Consider the following 16,989-nt stretch of genomic DNA (forward strand, 5'->3'; position numbering starts at 1 on the left):
TATTTATACATTACGAAAGAAATCATAGCTAATAATGGACCTCATCTCATTACCCTTATATTTCTTAGGAGATGATTTTTGGACTAAATTTCATCTAACCTGAATGTAAGCATAAGGGTAAGGATTGTCTATTTTGTTGATTGCTGTATCTCCAGAACAATTCCTGGCAAAACATTCAAACTCGATGTTTTTTAGCGGATATGGTTCCATAGTATAGTGGTTAGCACGTCTACTTTATACACAGAATGTCCTGGGTTCACACTCCTGTGGAGTCAGTCTACGGTCTACGGCCATGCCACCCTGAACAAGCCCGACGTCTGATCTCAGAAGCTAAGCAGGGTAGTACTTGGATGGGAGACCGCCTAGGAAGACCAGGTGCTGTAGGCCTAAATAATAATAAAAAAGAATTAAAAAAATAAATATTTTAGCTATAAGTCTTGGCTGCATCAGGTGCTTGACCATGGTGAGGGTAGGGCCTAACTGGGGCCTTCTACTATTGGTCCTATGTTCTGCTGTATGATAGATATATTCAGTCACATTTAACTATATCTCATATAGCTTGCTGGGCAGTAGTTGAAAGATAAAAGTTCGTGAGCTCCATCAACTACTCAAATCTCTGATTTTATATTAATTGAGGCTTTTTATATTTTGAGAAATCTGGAGAAGTACCCTATCAGGATTTACCCTCAAAGTACATTTGACTTGTTTGTGAGCCCTTTATTTTGAGATTTTTTTGTGTGTGTGGTAATATTTAGTTTATTGGTTATGTTTTGGTCAGACTGATGTTTCTCTTACCTGTGGATGATTACCATAGGTTCCCCTTTAACTAATTCTACCTTTCTTTGCCTCCCCCCCAATTTTTTTAGAATCTATAAAGAAGTTGGCTTTTCGGTCAAAATTAATCCTTTTTCCTCACTTTTTTGTGTCTGAATGATTTCTATATGAGGCCATTAATTGAAGATAAAACTTAGTATATTTTTAAAATACTTGCCTGTTTCATCATAAAGAATGTTAATTAGCACATCCTCGTATCACATTTTGCAGTCCCTTAAATACTTTTACAAAAGTAGAGCATTTTTATTGAATGGTCATGATTGCTGTTTTCTCCAGTACAATTGTCTGTATGTGTTGAGGAACCTAATATTTTGTGACCAAGTAATAGTATCCTACTTTTTTCCAATGATTCAGCGCAAGGGTTGAAATATTAACAATTGTTAATAAACCAATCTGATTGAAATCACAACAGATTAAAGATTTCTGGGAGAAATACGCTAAAGTAATCTGGAATTTGGTGAAATGATCTCCTGAGGTTGATCTAATTCATGTATTTCAGGGAACCAAATTTGAATTATGGTCTTAACTAAGATTTGTAGGCCTCTCAACTTGAATACTAATAATTTTTTATTTCACTAAGTTCTCATGTATGGATCAGGATTTTTCGTGTTTTCTGTGTGATGGTCCAGAATACCTGTTTATAAACACTTTTGAACTTTGGAATTTCTGAGAGAAAAAAAGATGTTGGAGTGTTGACCACAGAGGTGGTTATAGAGAGACTAATCATATGCTGTAGAATTCTATTGTGTATAGAATGTTCTCCTTTCAAGATTTCCAGAGTTCTAGAGCTGCAACTTTTGTTAACTAGCCAGTTACAGAATAAAGTAATCTCCTTTTCATTGTCTCTAGGGACAGCTGTGACCTAGCCCTAATGTGGTTTTTCAGCCTTAAACTTTATGAACTAAACCCAAATTATGTATAAATATGTCTGTCGTGCCAGTTCATAAAAGACTTAAGGTGTTTTGTCTTTCACAGCTCAGTGCACCTTGCACATAGTAAACTGTCAAAAGAATTGCAATAACTGGGAAATTTTCCTTAGCAAGTTTTTTTCCATTTAGCTTTGCTGGTTTAGTTTTTTGAGGCTCCTGTAACAAACTACCACAGACTGGGAAGTTTATAAACAGCAGAAATAATATTGTTCACAGTTCTGGAGGCTAGAAGTCCAAGATCTAGGAGCCAGCATGATCGCCTTCTGGTGAAGGGTCCTCCTTCATTCATAGCTCCTTGTCATGTCTTCACAGCTGTGAATAGGAGCTAGGGATCTCTTCTGGAATCTCTTATAAGGCACTAATTCCATTTATGAGGGCTCTCCCCTCATAACCTACGCATCTCCCAAAGTCCCCACCTTCTAATACCATAACACTGAGCATTAGGATTTTAACATGAATTTTGGGCGATGCACTCACCATTGCACTGGTGCATCCATTTTTTAAAGTGAATGCTTGTAATTTTCTACAAGTTAAAGCCCAGCAGATACTAGAATATTAAAAATGGTATTTGGGAACCATAATATGATTTTCACTCCATTGTTTTAAAATAAAGAAATTTTAGTAAACTATAGAGGAAATTTTAGTTTATGCAAAATTTAATTGCTTGAATTGATATAGTCCTAAGGTGGAACTTTAAAGTTCTTGGCAGAAGAGCTTGGAATGTCCCACTGTGGGTTTTCTGTGGGGGGTGGGAGTGGGAGAGTATTGTTTTAAGTTGTGTGTTATTTACCTAATGTATGCTGAAGAGAAAGTTTTTGCATCTATAGGCATGTTATTTTTAAAATGAATTAACAGACTTGCACAGTAGTTCCGAATTTTGCCAGTGATAGTCTAAAGCTAGAGGTAAATCCAATATAATTAGTTTAGGAGTTAAATCAGTCCTTTGGGTTAATTGGAGAAAGAAGTGTAGTAATCTTCATTGAAGATGAAAAGTGAATTCATAAATATTTGATTTCCCTTTCAAATGAGTGAATATATGTTTATTACTGGTTTAGGTTGTGTAGGGCGTCTCCCCTTATATTTTTTGATGGTTTAGATTAAGGTCACTTAGAAATATTAGACTTTGCCGGGCACAAAAATGTATATCACATTCTTGTTTTTACTCTTTAAAAATGTGAACACTGTTTTTGGCTCCCAGGCCAACCTTGGTTTAGATCATTTAATTTGTTTTTATTATCTGAAATGATAATTAGTTTGCTAAAGCTACCATAACGAAGTACCAGAGACTGGATGAAGTTAACTTAAATGGAAGTTTATTTCTTCACAATTCTCAAGGGTGTTAGTCCAGGATCAGGGTTGTCAGCAGGATTGGTGGCTTCTGCATCTGAGGCCTTAGCTTTCCTTAGGTTGCAGGTGGCTGCCTTCACCTGTGGCTTCATAGGGTCTCCCCTCTGTATTTGTTCCCTAATCTCTTATAAGGACACCAGTCATACTGGATTATGGCCCACCCTGTGACCTCATTTTATCTTAATTACCCTTTTAAAGACAGTCTGCAAATACAGTCACATTCTGAGGTGCTGTGGGTTTAGGACTTAACCATATGAATTTGGTGGGGGGACACAACTCAGCCCATAATAATGATTTACCTATGGCTTACTTACTGTGAATTTTAAGAAAAATAATTCTCTTCTGGTTCCAAAGTCCTTTCTGTGAACAGGAACTGAAGAGCTTATATACTTGGTTTTTTATATAGCCATTGTAATAACCAGGTCACCATTAGTGTGCTCCTTCTTCATTACTATAGGCTCTTTATATGCAACTTGACATTTACAAAGTAGACAGTACTGTTAAATATCTTCAGATCATGTTAAATGTGGCTACAAAAGCATTTACCAGAATTTATTGAAATAGCCATTTGTAAAACGGATTGAGAGAAGAATCTCATGAATTAGGTTACTTTGAGCTTATGTATTTTTTTCAAACACAAAAAGTAAAATACTAAAATCCTCATGCACCCATTATTCAGCTTCAGCCATTATCACAGGGTCATTTTTGATTTTTATCTACTCCCTCTCCTTTCTCCAATGGATTTTATTTTGAAGTTAATCCCAGACATAGAGCTTTAAAATAAGGACCATCTAAAATCTGTATACCTACGGCAACAAGTAAGTGCTGTTTATCAACAGTTTTTGAAATTATGGATTAACGGTGATTAGACAGTTATAGCCAGATTTTGTGAGCTGTAATTGTTGCAGCCTGTTTTCTTTTGTCTTAATTGAATGGAAAATTTTATTTTCTTGCTTTTTAAATTTTTAAATAGTACAATGTCACAATTAGACTGAGTTGCTTCAAAGGAAGAAAGCATTTCATGCCAAAATCATTTAATACCATTTTTTAAAAAGTATTATGAATATAATCTCCATCGACCTATCTTCCAGATGCAACACTTAGCATGACCTTTGCCACATTGCTTTATAGCCCTTTTTCCTTTCCTGAAGTATTTTAAAGCAAACCCCCCCCCCCATATACTTTAGTTTTCATCTCAAATGTACATTTAAAAAAAAAAAAAAACAATGCCTTTCACACCTAACAACAGTAATTTCCATAACACCTAATACCCTGTTCATAGCCAGATCTCCACAGTTTCAGTAATCTTTTTTATGTTTCGTTTATTTAAATTGAGTTGCAGACCAGGTTCACAGATTTCACTTGTTTGATAACTCCTAGGTTTCTTAATCTAGATCAGTTCCCACCTTCCCCTTTATACCATTGATCTAAGAAACAGTATTCTGGATTTGTCGCTTCCTTGTGCCACTTGTTCCTTTACTCATATTTCCTGTAGACTGGAATTAAGTCTACTGTGGAATGTATCATGTTGCATCAGATTAGGAGGTATATGTTTGGTTGTCCCACTTTTAGTGATGCTAAGATCGTAAGTTCTTTATGGGCTGTTCATCTAATCATTGTTGATAGTTTCATCCATTAATGATCACTGCCAAATCAGTTTAAGGGCTACAGAATAGTGACTTTCCCCCCTCATGTTTTACTGTACACTAAAGCTAGAATTCTGTACTGAAGTTTCCTTGATAAACTGATCCTGTTCAGTTATGAATAAAGGTTCATAAAAAAGGGAAAATGCCTAATTCTTTTTAATTGCCAATTTGTAAAGGAGTGGAGCTGTAGCATTTTCTGGTGATCTCTAAAATTATAGGTAGGTTGTCATATATTTTTATAACCTGTATAAACTCCGTTTTAATATTCAGTGTATTTGAATCAATTTGCAGTCATTCTGATGCTCAAAATCCTATTTGCCTTGGTGAGAGACCCTAATTGTTGCCTCCTGTTTTGGCTGATCTCATTGTCCTTATAAGCCTCATTTGTACAACAAGATGTCCCAAGGTCATCTATATTTCCTACCTCAGGTTGGGGTCATTTCTCTGTAGAAATCCTGGTTTTGTTTAGTTGGAAATAGTATTTTGGCAGTGGGGTGTTTATTGCCTCCAGATTGTTATTGTTAGTGCTTTTTAAGACTAGACTGTCTGGTTGCTTCAGTTTGAAAGTCATTTAAAGTTTTAATTATTAAGTTAGATGTTTTCTATTAAAGACAACATGTTACCACATACTGAGAATACTGTTTGGGCAAGAAAATGAGTAGAAATAATGTGCGGCCTATTGTGACCTATGCATAAAACTCCTAAAATTGTTCGTTAGCTATATTAACAAACTAACATTATAAGTTGTGATTCCTTAGTCCACAGAAGTTTGGTTAAACGTTTTTTTCAGAGTCATTTAAAAATCCCCCGTTTTTTTGTTTGTTTTAAATTTGCCATTAGGTGCCTAAAGAAAATAGCTTTACCTTTGCTGATTTGCTGGTATTTAGACTTTGGAAACTTTTAACCTATTTATTAACCCATTAAACTTTTGGAAATTATTAACCTATTTCAGATATGACATCAGTGTTCCAGAGTAGTGACTGGTAAAGTTGAGCAGTTGTAAAAATGTTGATGAACAGCTGGTTGCAACTTTTATTTGTTAGAAGGGACTTTAAACTGCTGCTACTTCTTAGGGTTGGGAACATAAGAGCTTGGAAACAATTCCTATCAGTTGAGTTGATTTATGAAGTGTTTGAACATACAATTACTAATGTTTTAAAACTTTTATAGTGAAATAATCTTAGATTTACAGAAGTTAAAAAAATACAAAGAATTCCTATATAGCCAATAACTAATTTTAAGATAATCAAAATGTCACGTCCTTATTTTTTTTTTAAAGTATTTACTGCGTCTATCTAGTTTTTATCAACTACTATTAACTATTTTGCAATATTTGCTTCTAGCCATTTTTTAGTCATTTTTTAATGGATGGGTAAGAGATCTAGGCAGCTGACATTATGAAGACAGGTAATACTGTATTGCAAGGGACAGCAGCAGATGAATAATAAGGAAAAGGCAAATACTCCAGGTTGCTTCTAGCGTAGCACATATTTGATATGTGTATAGATGAATGGCGAGGCTATAAAGAAGTTAGTTTTTTTTTTTAACTGATGTCATTATTTAGAATCATAAAAGTTGGTTAGAAAGATTTGTCTGCCCAGAAAAAAACACTAAGTTTGCTTTATATAGTCAGAAATAAGCTGTAGGTGAGAATTATTTTGAGAATAAATACTGTTATTTCTCATACTTCTAAATTCTTGCCAAAGTTCCTAGCATTATAAGTACAAATGTTGAATACTATATTTCACTTGACAGTGGATTAGATCTGTCTCATTTTTTTAATTCCGTGAAGTTGAATTTTAGGAGCAGACCCCTAAATGTGTGGCACATAAATTTTGACAGGGCAACCTAAATCGTTAATCCTACTGAGGGATATTTGTTTAATTTTTAAATCCTTTTTATTACAAAGTAAGTATCATTGTGTTTTAACTTGGAATGTAGCTGTTAGAGTAAATATGTAGTTTCTATTAGAAATTATAATTGACTCAAAATAATGCTCTAATGAAATAGAGAAATATGTTATTTGTATGCTAAACATTGGAGGTTATGTAAGTGTTCAGTTAATGGATTCTAGCTTAACTTTGTCTTAATTTATCTATTTATAGGCAGCCTGCTTCTGCAAAGTGGTACGATCGAAGGGACTATGTCTTCATTGAATTTTGTGTTGAGGACAGTAAAGATGTTAATGTAAATTTTGAAAAATCCAAACTTACTTTCAGGTAAATTACCACCATTTTATATCATTGCATAAAAAAGCCTATTCCAGAAACAATTTTGGCTGACTTGTTTTGTTTTTTTCACTGAAATTACTATACTAATCTTTATCTCTTTGAAGAGCTTCATTTTTAATTTTTTTTTTTTTACACAGCTGTCTTGGAGGAAGCGATAATTTTAAACATTTAAATGAAATTGATCTTTTTCACTGTATTGATCCAAATGTAAGTAGTCTCGATGCTTTAATCTTGCTTTAAATCATGAGGAAATGGACATACTTCAAGTACTTTTTTTTTTTTTTTTTTTAGCAGTAAGCACTAATTCTATTTTTCTTAATAGTTTGCAGAGCTACCTAGGTAAATTTATGATTTGTAGTATGTTCCCCCTTCTAACTACTTTTACAGATTTCATCATCACTATTTGGACTCAATATTCTGGAGGCTTGTCTTACCTAAGCATAAATTCTTTAAACTATTCTGTGATTATACCAAAATAAAATAAAATAAAATAAAAGTTTATTTTATTCACTTTGTGCTAGGTAGAAAAAATGGTCTTTTGCAATTGGATAGCTTATGAAATTTTTAGTAGGGGATGTTTCTTTCAAAGTTTAGGGAAAGAAATTAGAAAAGAGAGGTGAGGAATGACAAACTACTTTCTATCTTATAGTGATAGTGGAGAGATAAATGGTATGATAGTGCTTTTTAAATTTTTTTTTAGGATTCCAAGCATAAAAGAACAGACAGATCAATTTTATGTTGTTTACGAAAAGGAGAATCTGGCCAGTCATGGCCAAGGTTAACAAAAGAAAGGGCAAAGGTAGGTTTTCTTTTTTCGAAAGTTTAATATTTTTATTTTAAGTAATAAAAATACATTGGTATCAGGAACATAGTGTTTTTGTTTCATAGCTAAGTACTGTTACAGCTTTATTTTCTGTATTTTTTTTTTTCTACTTTGGGATTTATTAGTTTTAACTTAAAGCCAAGATCAGTCACTAGTTGATACAGAATCTTTTGCATTTTATAAATTACTCACATATTACACAAGAGCTGAGCATATTTTGGTGCCACTAAACAAAGTAAGTTAATCAGGTATCAGTATAGTTCCTGATAAATTTCTGTTTTAAAAAGTGGGTTTGTTTAACAACTAAAAGAAGCTTCATGAAACTATATTTACTATTACTGCATATGATTTCACTGTGATTTTTCTAGTCTACTTTTCTGTGTGTGTGTTAGTGCCATGGCTCACTAGTAGGTATGAAACCACAGGTCAAAAAAATGTCTTAAGGTACATGCCAATGAGTGCAAAGTTAACCTAATCATAAGATTGTTTGTATTGGCCTATAGCTTAATTGGCTTAGTGTGGACTTCAATAATTGGAAAGACTGGGAAGATGATTCAGATGAAGACATGTCTAATTTTGATCGTTTCTCTGAGGTAAGTTATTTTAAATGCATTCTTCTCTCTCTTCCAGTACATTTCTGTGTAGTCAACTTAATTTGGTTTTAAAGAACCTACTGGTATTTAAGACATGAATTACTTTGAAGGCTAGTATGCAGTGAAACCAAATAACATCTTAACAATGGTCATTTAATCCTGAAGTTTAACATTCTTTTACAATTTTTTAAAAATTAATGCTAAGTTCTAAAGTTGACGTATAAAGACAAAAAAAACCATACAGTCGATCTTGTAACACAGCTAGTTATTATTCCAGCACTGGAACAGATTTTTTTAGAAGCATGAATATAGTAATTGGCTTGCATTTTGGAGCCATGTAATGTGAACATAAACCTTTAAATAAAAGAGTCGTGGTGAGATGTGCACGATGAGTGGTGTGTAGGGATATTTTAGTTTGCCAAATCAAGGAGTGGGTTTAAGCCTATACCAAGATGGCACCCAAAAATATATTGCCATGACCAAAGAAAAGAAATTGATTTCCTTTTAGGTAGAATAGACTTTATCAGATGTACTGCAGTATAGCTAATTTGAAAAGAGAACATTGGGTTATAAGTTGAAGATATGCTCATGAAATCCATTTCTCATTGCAATTTGAAAATTTACTTGACTGTATTTTTTGAAAACGAGTTAAAAGAAGTATGTTTCCAGCTTCATGTGTACAACTACTTATTTAACATGTCACATGGTTCTGGCACCTTTAATTTCGAAAGCAGGAAGGGAGGATGTGGTGGTATTCATGTGATTCTCAACTGTACTATTTCTTAACTATAGTAATTGGCACCACCATTTATTTACCCAGTTGTACAAGTTACACCTTTTTAGTACTGCCTCTTTCTATCCAATATATAATATTAACTATCTTTGTTGTTCATTTTACATCCTAATTAGCTCTTGAATGTGTTCAGTTCAATTTTCGTTGCCATTGTAACCTCAGCACTTAGATTGTGCTTGGCACATTTTGAGCATTTTTCCTCCTCAAAGAAACTTTTGGTATTCAACATGGCCTTCAGATGTAGGGAAACTTTACTCTAGGTACTCATTATTCAAGATTAGATAACTGAGAATTTTTATATTGAGGGATTTGACTAGGTTTCTGACTCTATAAAGTCCAGGTAAGCATATATTTTTACTTTTTTTTTTTTAACGCCTACAGCACCTGGTATTCTTAGGTGGTCTCCCATCTAAGTATTAACTAGGCCCAACCCTGCTTAGCCTCTGAGACCAGACAAAATTGGGCATGTTCAGGGTGTCATGGCTGTAGACAGCATATATTTTTGAAGTTTTCAATTTTTGTTTACATAGTTATACATGGTTCTATAAATATTTCAACATTTTAAAAATTTAAATGTTACAGAAAAGTTGTAACTTGGAGAGATCCAAGTCTTTACCCATCTGATAATAGTTGCATCTTTGGCTCTTTGTACCTCTAAATAATACTCTACTTGCTTTATGATCAGAAACAACTAAAGATGGAAATTTAGTACTTCATGTAAGTATATTCTGTTGTTAGTCTGAATTTATTGTAAATAGGCAAGGGTAATTACATATACAAGGTTATTTTCCACAGTGTGTACTTTTTCTTTTAAGAATTATGTTTATTTTGTGTTCTTAACTTAGTTATCTGCTGCTTAGTCTTTGATTCAATGTTCAGGCCTTTTATACAAACTAATCATCCCGAGAGATAATTATTTTAAATCGTTTATTGGTTCTTGACAATATTTAAAACTATGATGATGATATCATACACGTGTCAGTTAGCTTAGGATATAAAACTTTACATCTATGAATGAATTTTCCAGTCTTTTCCTTAGCTATCAGAGGTAACCGCTATGTAGGATTTAGGTATTTGATGTCTACATCATACATAGATAACCTTGCTGGGTGAATTTTAATAACTTCACTTTTCTTTGATGAGAACTTAGTTTTAACTTTCGCCTGTTTTCCCAATTTTATGTAATTACATATAGTCTACCTTTTCTAGAAAGGAACATACTTAATGTTTATTTTGCTTTTTTTTTTAATTGGCGGAAATCTATGGCAGACTTAAGGTTTATTCTGGAGCGTGTAACCTAATAATCGGGGCTTGATTTAACATCATTTTTTAAACTAATTTTTACACTTCAAATAGATGATGAACAACATGGGTGGTGATGAGGATGTAGATTTACCAGAAGTAGATGGAGCAGATGATGTAAGTCTATTAAATTTTCTCTGTTTACTTAAATAGTAAGAAACAATATATTTACAGGTTGTTTGATATAGATTCAAGATTGCTTTTTTTTTTTTTGCCACTTCTAGATGTTTTTTTTTTTTTCCCCTAAAAAATATGGGGAAAAGCAATTTTTTAAATGTGCCCATTTTTCAGGCTTGCATACCTACTAGGAAACTGGTGTCCCTTGGACCATTCTTAAAGAGACTGAAGTTCAAAAGAATCATTACATAGAGACATCATATGCCTTATTCAGTTAAGAGTGAGTTTAGGGTTATTTTGACAAAGTTAAACAGGTTTTACAACAGGACTGGTCAGAGATTATAGTAAACAGATGGATGTTGTGAATCTAAAAGGATACATTAGACCTCTCTTCTCAGCACTCTCCCACCCCACCCCGCCTGCTACCTGCTGCCCATATCCCCTTAACATCTTTCAGAAAGTTGTTTAATATAGTTTGGAAAATATTTAGATGATTCAGCAGCTGCGATTTAGAATTCATTGTCTTCTATCAGTCTAGTGGTCTTCATATTGAACCATTTTCTTTCATTGAATGTCAAGAGAAAAGAGAAACCATTTTATACCAAGTTTCGGGCTGGTAGATAGGGATTTAAAGGGTGGACTCAAGTCTTGCCAAAAGGCACACATTTTCCTCAGCTGTACATCTGCTCATCTTAAATAAATAAATTCTTAATTGATTAAATTCACAAGCTTGCTATAACTACATATCTTTGCTGCTTTAGTGAAAAGTACAGTGTTTCAGCTTTTTTAAGGCAAACCAGTTAGCAGAGGAATGTTTGATCAGCTTGCTAACTTTTTTTTATTTCCTCTTCTGCAGGATTCACAAGACAGTGATGATGAAAGTAAGTGTTTGTAAAAAGTACGTTTTACACAGTGATATTTCAAATCAAAAACCAAACTCAAAATAGAGAAGTTAACTTCCTTACTGTTCTAAGAAGAAAAATAATTATTTCTTGATGGTCTCTAATAAATAGCTAAAGCAAAAATTTGAATGGTTTGAGATTCAAATGGAAAAAAATGACAACCAATTAATTTGCTAGGAAAATATTTAACTCTGTTGCTGGCTGTTTTTCCTGTAAGACTTTGAAGTTGGTAGATCATTTCCTTGTACTTCATACTAATCTTTTCAAAATCTTCGCAGAAATGCCAGATCTGGAGTAAGGAATGTTGTCACCGGATTTTGAGAGAGAAAAATAACTTCTTCAAGATTTCAGAATTGAGAGAATTCCTGAGTTGATAGCTCTAAAGGCAGTTGCTGTATTTGCCTCCTTTAACCCATTTTTCAACCTGTTTGTTTTCTTAAAGGCTTCACTAAGGGTTGATATATACCATTGTATGGGGCAGTTTTAAGTCAGCTAAGGCAGTAACCTTATGCATGAACATTTCCCAGACTTTCACGACACTGTTGTTAAGGTCCTAGGCAATTGATACAACAGTTGTGATAAATAAAAAAACATTTCATCTAAGTCTCCTGTACTTTATAACATAGATACTGACACGATAGGAAGCTTTTGGCTTACAGAAAGGTAACTGAGTTTAGATTTTAGAACATGGACTCAAACTGGCCGAAACAAATTGGTTGATACTGTAAACTGATAACCTATTGTTCCTCTGGTATATTCTTCAGGATTGTTCCACTAAAGTTTTATTTTTTAAAAAAACTGACTTCACATTATTGTACATAAGTGACCACTTGTCAGTGTTCCAGATATATCTTAGCTAAAACTAGTGAATGCCCTAACTTAGATGGTTTTTGAAGCCTGTACATTTGGTATTGTTTGACCCTTAAACTTTTACATCTCTTAGCATGGAGGACGAAGAAAGGCTGTACATTGTTGCTTGAGAGTCTGTACATTTAGACCAAATTTGTATTTGCACTGTCAGTATGGCATACGAGTGAAAAAAATGTTAATACACTATTGGATTTTTTTATTTCCTTTTTTGATTCAGCTTGTACCAGGCTGGAAACCTCAATTTATGTTCATGACAGTGGGGATTTTTTTAATGTCTACATTCTTTCTAATAAACTGTTGGAAGACTTCTTGGTTGTCCTTTTAAGTGTCTGGTTTACTGTAATTTCATGTATTACCATTTACTGGAATGGAGTTATTTTTACTTGAGGAAGAATTGGGACTATTTCTGTTTGAAAAAAGAGGCTTGCTATAATGTCGGAGGAAACCTTTTAAAAGTGGATCTGTAATAGAAAATTGTAGATGCACTCCACAGGAGCAGTTGGACAAGAAAAGTGTTGTGATTTGATTGAAATAAAACTAAATGTGTTGTCCTCCTAAATCTTTGAGCTTCTGCATTTTGGCAGTGTTTTATTCCCTCCAGCTTCTGTATAACTTTCTGTATAACTGTCAGCATAGAAATGCTTTGGATTTCAGTACTTCTTCATCAGGCATTAAGGACCTGTGTTACATTAAGGCAGTGTCAGGTGCTGGGGATAGAAATTATTAATTTAATCCTTCAGGTAATTCCTGTGCTCAGGGAGCTCACAGGCTAGGCAAGGGAACAAACATTGGACAAAAACTTGGTAGAGTCAAGTGTGGTAATAGATACTGATAGGGTATCATAGAAATTTAGAAAGGAGAAGAACCTTCTTTTCTTTGTGCTGTGAAGTATATGACTGTTGAGAATGATATTCAAAACCATATTCTTGAAATGCTGCAACCAGAAAATCTTAACTTTCCAGGGGCCCTAGGCAAAACATTTGATATTCAACTGTTATGTTAGCGTTAACTTAGGTTCTGGACCTATTAAGGGAATGTAATTTCCTTAAAGCCCTAGATTTTTCTACATTGGGAAGTATGTTTGAACTATACTTCTAAAAATATTATTTTAAACATGATTTCCTTTCTTTGGAGCATGCCAAAGGTGTCAGTATGACTGATAAGTAGTGTAGTTTTTAGCTTCTGAGGAAATTTAAAAGCTTGAAAACCTTCCTGTTTCTTATTTCATTCTCTTGAAAACTTTTTTGGGGGTGCAGGTCAAACCATTTTACTCAAGGGTTTTGGGGAAGGACCGAAGGGCTGGAATGACAATGAGATCAGACATCCTTTGCCAAACTGGGATCTTCCATTTATCTCATAGTCCCAGAAAATGGAAAAACTCAGTTCTGAAAGTTGGTATCATTAAAGATTCATTGGCTTAGTGCCAGCCATTATTCTATATAGCGTTAAAGAAATACAGCTTGATGGATTTCTGATTCCATCTGTCTTTTAAGGTTTTTAATTTCAAAAATATCTTTTGTGTCCAGACATTTGAGTGGGATTTTATTAACCCTTTTTTTGTTCAGTTATCCAGCCTTGTGCATGGTATCAGATTACTCTCACTTGAATGTTTCATGCCAAAATACGAGTTGACAGCCCAAAGCTTCAGGCCAACTTTGTCATTGAATCTCATATCTGAACTGTAATTATTTCTTTAAAGAGTTACTGGGAGAAGATCACTTAGGTGAATTTTTAAGTTTGGGGGATAGTATCTATTCTCATAGTTTGTCCATTTTGATTTGTGGTGATAAAGGCACTATAGTGAACTTCCAAAACTAAGTTAACTCTGAGGAATTGGAAAAGGCAATTGATTAGTTGCTAGAGTAACATGAAGGTTTTATTTACTAATTTAGTTTTGGGCTAGTTTTAATTTCTGTTTAGCGGGAATTCTGACTTGATTATGAACTGAACTTGTATGCTAACATCAAACAAAGCTATTATTACCCATGGTTCACACAGCATTGGACCAATGCGTGACAGAAACTGAATTTTAATTTTACTAAACTTTCTTGATCTGGCTAGTGATTACCATAGTAAATAGTGCAGATTTAGATTGATTCTGATGCAGGCGGTTCCTGGCACGCACATGGGAAAAAAACAGTTCGTTAATCAAATTCTGATCTAATAGAGGGAACTCCTTCCAAACATGGTACAAAATCTAGAAACTACAAAGGAAAAGTTAACACATGACAAATACATGGATCAAAAGATACCATTAGATTAAAAGATAAGCGACATACTAGAAGAAAATATTTAAAGCATTTGAAGAGCACTTAATCAGTGACAAGCCAATAGGGAGAAAATGGCAAAAGGTAGGAACAGGAGTTCACAAGAAATATAAATGACCAGTAGAGTATTGTATCTTAGAAATTAGGGAAATGCAAATTGAATCAATGAAGTAATTTAATTTTAGCCATATAGTAAAAAGTTTTAGCAAGGATTCCGGAGACATAAATAACATGGTATTAGAAGGCCATGTGGCAGAATCTCATTTAAATGAAATAATTTTAAGTGAACGTTTTATTTCAGGAATCTTTTAAAGTACTGGATGGTGTGTGTATACAATGGTGTTGTGTACAAGATCTTTTTTCATTCAATATTGCGTGTACTAGCCATTTGACACAATCCAAATGACCATTAATGGAGTAAAGTAAGTTACTGTACGTTCTCATGGCATAATGTGTAGTCATCAATAAAGTAAATGTAAATTGCTAACCCAGAAGGTTCTCCAAAAGTCAAGAGGACACAGTTTTCTATAATGTACTTCCACTGAGATTTTTTTTTGAAAATACAGACATATATGTGTGAATGGAATAGATATAAAGTGGGATATGTGAGAAACTTTTTTAATGGTTATTTCTGGGAAGAGTAAGATTTATGGGATAGTGGTGAAAGGACTTACCTAATCCTTTATACCTAGAATATATTGTGTAAAAATTGTGGTCTGATGAAAATATTAGATTTCTGAGGTAGAACTCAGGGTGATAATAGTTGGGAATGACTGGAAACTAGGATGCGTAAGTAAAATGTGAATGTGAAACGAATAGAAGAAATCAACTCTGAAGCTAGAATACTGAATGGATTTCCATGAAATTTTAAATCACCTAAGATGGTTGTCAAATATGGTAAAGACAAACATTTTGCCAGTTATAGTACTGGAAGACTGGAGCATGATCACTCTCAGCTGGCAGTAATTAAGGACTTGGTGGAAAATGGCATTTTCACCATAAGATAAAGTTAATACAGTTTTCAGTCAAATTATGGGGCCATTTGGAATTCAGGTAAGAAACCAGATTAGGTCTATGTGGTTCCTGTTCCATGAAAAATAACTCGTATTTTACATGAAATATTACCTGGGTATCTGGGAATCAAATGAAGTAGGACCAAAACCTGTCAGAACTCTAGATGACATTTGTTCAGAAAGGCTTAGGGCCTATCTCAACCTAAGTAAAGTTTATATACTTTTAGACAAATTTAGGTTATCTGAATTGAGAAGAGGAAGGTAAGAGATTGCTGGGGGCAAATATGGGCACCAAAAGTTTTTTAAAAGTTTACAAATGAGCATAATGGAGAATTAAAAGCTCTGTACATCCACCTCATTAACACTGAAAGCATTTAGCTTTGCACTGTGATCAACGTCCCAGAAAAAAACAATGATAATCTAAGGATAAACGTGATACATTTCAAAAAGTGACGAGCTTAAGTTATCTGGAAATTAATGTGAAAATCTACTTCGACACCTGGATTAAGTGAAGTGTCAGTTTAAATATTTGATGGTTAATTTTTGGCCAAGATCAAAATTGGTGATAACTGAATGAGCTTATCACTGAGTAATGAAAAAACTAACAAATACAGTGCTAACTGTGCCAGGCATTGTTCTAAGTGCTGCTTTTGTATATTAACCTAATTCTCAAAGTAATCCTATGAGATTGTCCCTATTTTATTATTTTACAGATGAGGAAAGTTATGTACAGAGGTGTGAAATAACCCAATGGCATCTAGCATGTAACAAAAATAAGATCTTTGGCCCCAGTGGATATACTCTTAAGGAGTGTATTAGCCTAGCTACAGAAATGTCATTTCTAATAGTTGAGGGAAGCAAGTTAAATATACAGGTCCCTATTAACTGGGATGCTGCCCAACATAATGGAAAGAGCACAGATAGTAAATAAATATATATCTGATGTTAACTAATGCAGCCGTTAAAATTACCTTTGACCCGCTTCACCATGGAATAAAATTACTAGTTAGTTGCCAAACTCAATTGGTTCTTTTCAGCCTCTTTATGATGTTTATGTGATTGATACTATCAACCACTTGAACGTTCTTCCCTTGATTCTTAACACCAAGTTCTTTGCTTCTCTTTTTGTTCCTCTGCTTGTTCATTTTTCTCTGCTTGCTCCATATATTTTCTTGGGTTCTTTCCCCTCTTGCTAGGCAAGATTCCTATAGGCACTTCAAATTTAACATTCTTTTCTCTTCCTGTTTTCTCCTTTAAGTCCTCCCATTGCTCTACCCTACCAAACAGAAAACTTTCACGATCATGCAGAAAAATGAGGACTA

The 16,989-nt window shown here is 33.8% G+C and overlaps 1 protein-coding gene across 2 annotated transcripts in view; it reads left to right on the plus strand.

Annotated features, from left to right (window-relative positions):
- The window catches only part of PTGES3 (prostaglandin E synthase 3), an 18,050-nt gene extending 5,104 nt beyond the window's left edge, over positions 1-12,946 (plus strand). The window contains exons 2-8 of one of the 2 annotated variants that reach the window (XM_016165711.2): positions 6,862-6,975; positions 7,125-7,194; positions 7,688-7,786; positions 8,314-8,403; positions 10,553-10,615; positions 11,472-11,496; positions 11,796-12,946. In XM_016165711.2, the coding sequence (XP_016021197.1) occupies positions 6,862-6,975; positions 7,125-7,194; positions 7,688-7,786; positions 8,314-8,403; positions 10,553-10,615; positions 11,472-11,496; positions 11,796-11,815 (481 nt within the window). In that variant the 3' untranslated portion in view covers positions 11,816-12,946. The remainder of the gene's footprint in view (positions 1-6,861; positions 6,976-7,124; positions 7,195-7,687; positions 7,787-8,313; positions 8,404-10,552; positions 10,616-11,471; positions 11,497-11,795) is intronic. The other variant, XM_016165713.2, reaches the window with a different exon arrangement.
- Positions 12,947-16,989: the final 4,043 nt, after the last annotated feature.

This window comes from Rousettus aegyptiacus, unplaced genomic scaffold (genome assembly GCF_014176215.1).
Source record: "Rousettus aegyptiacus isolate mRouAeg1 unplaced genomic scaffold, mRouAeg1.p scaffold_m13_p_2, whole genome shotgun sequence".
NCBI classification, from domain to species: Eukaryota; Metazoa; Chordata; class Mammalia; order Chiroptera; family Pteropodidae; genus Rousettus; species Rousettus aegyptiacus.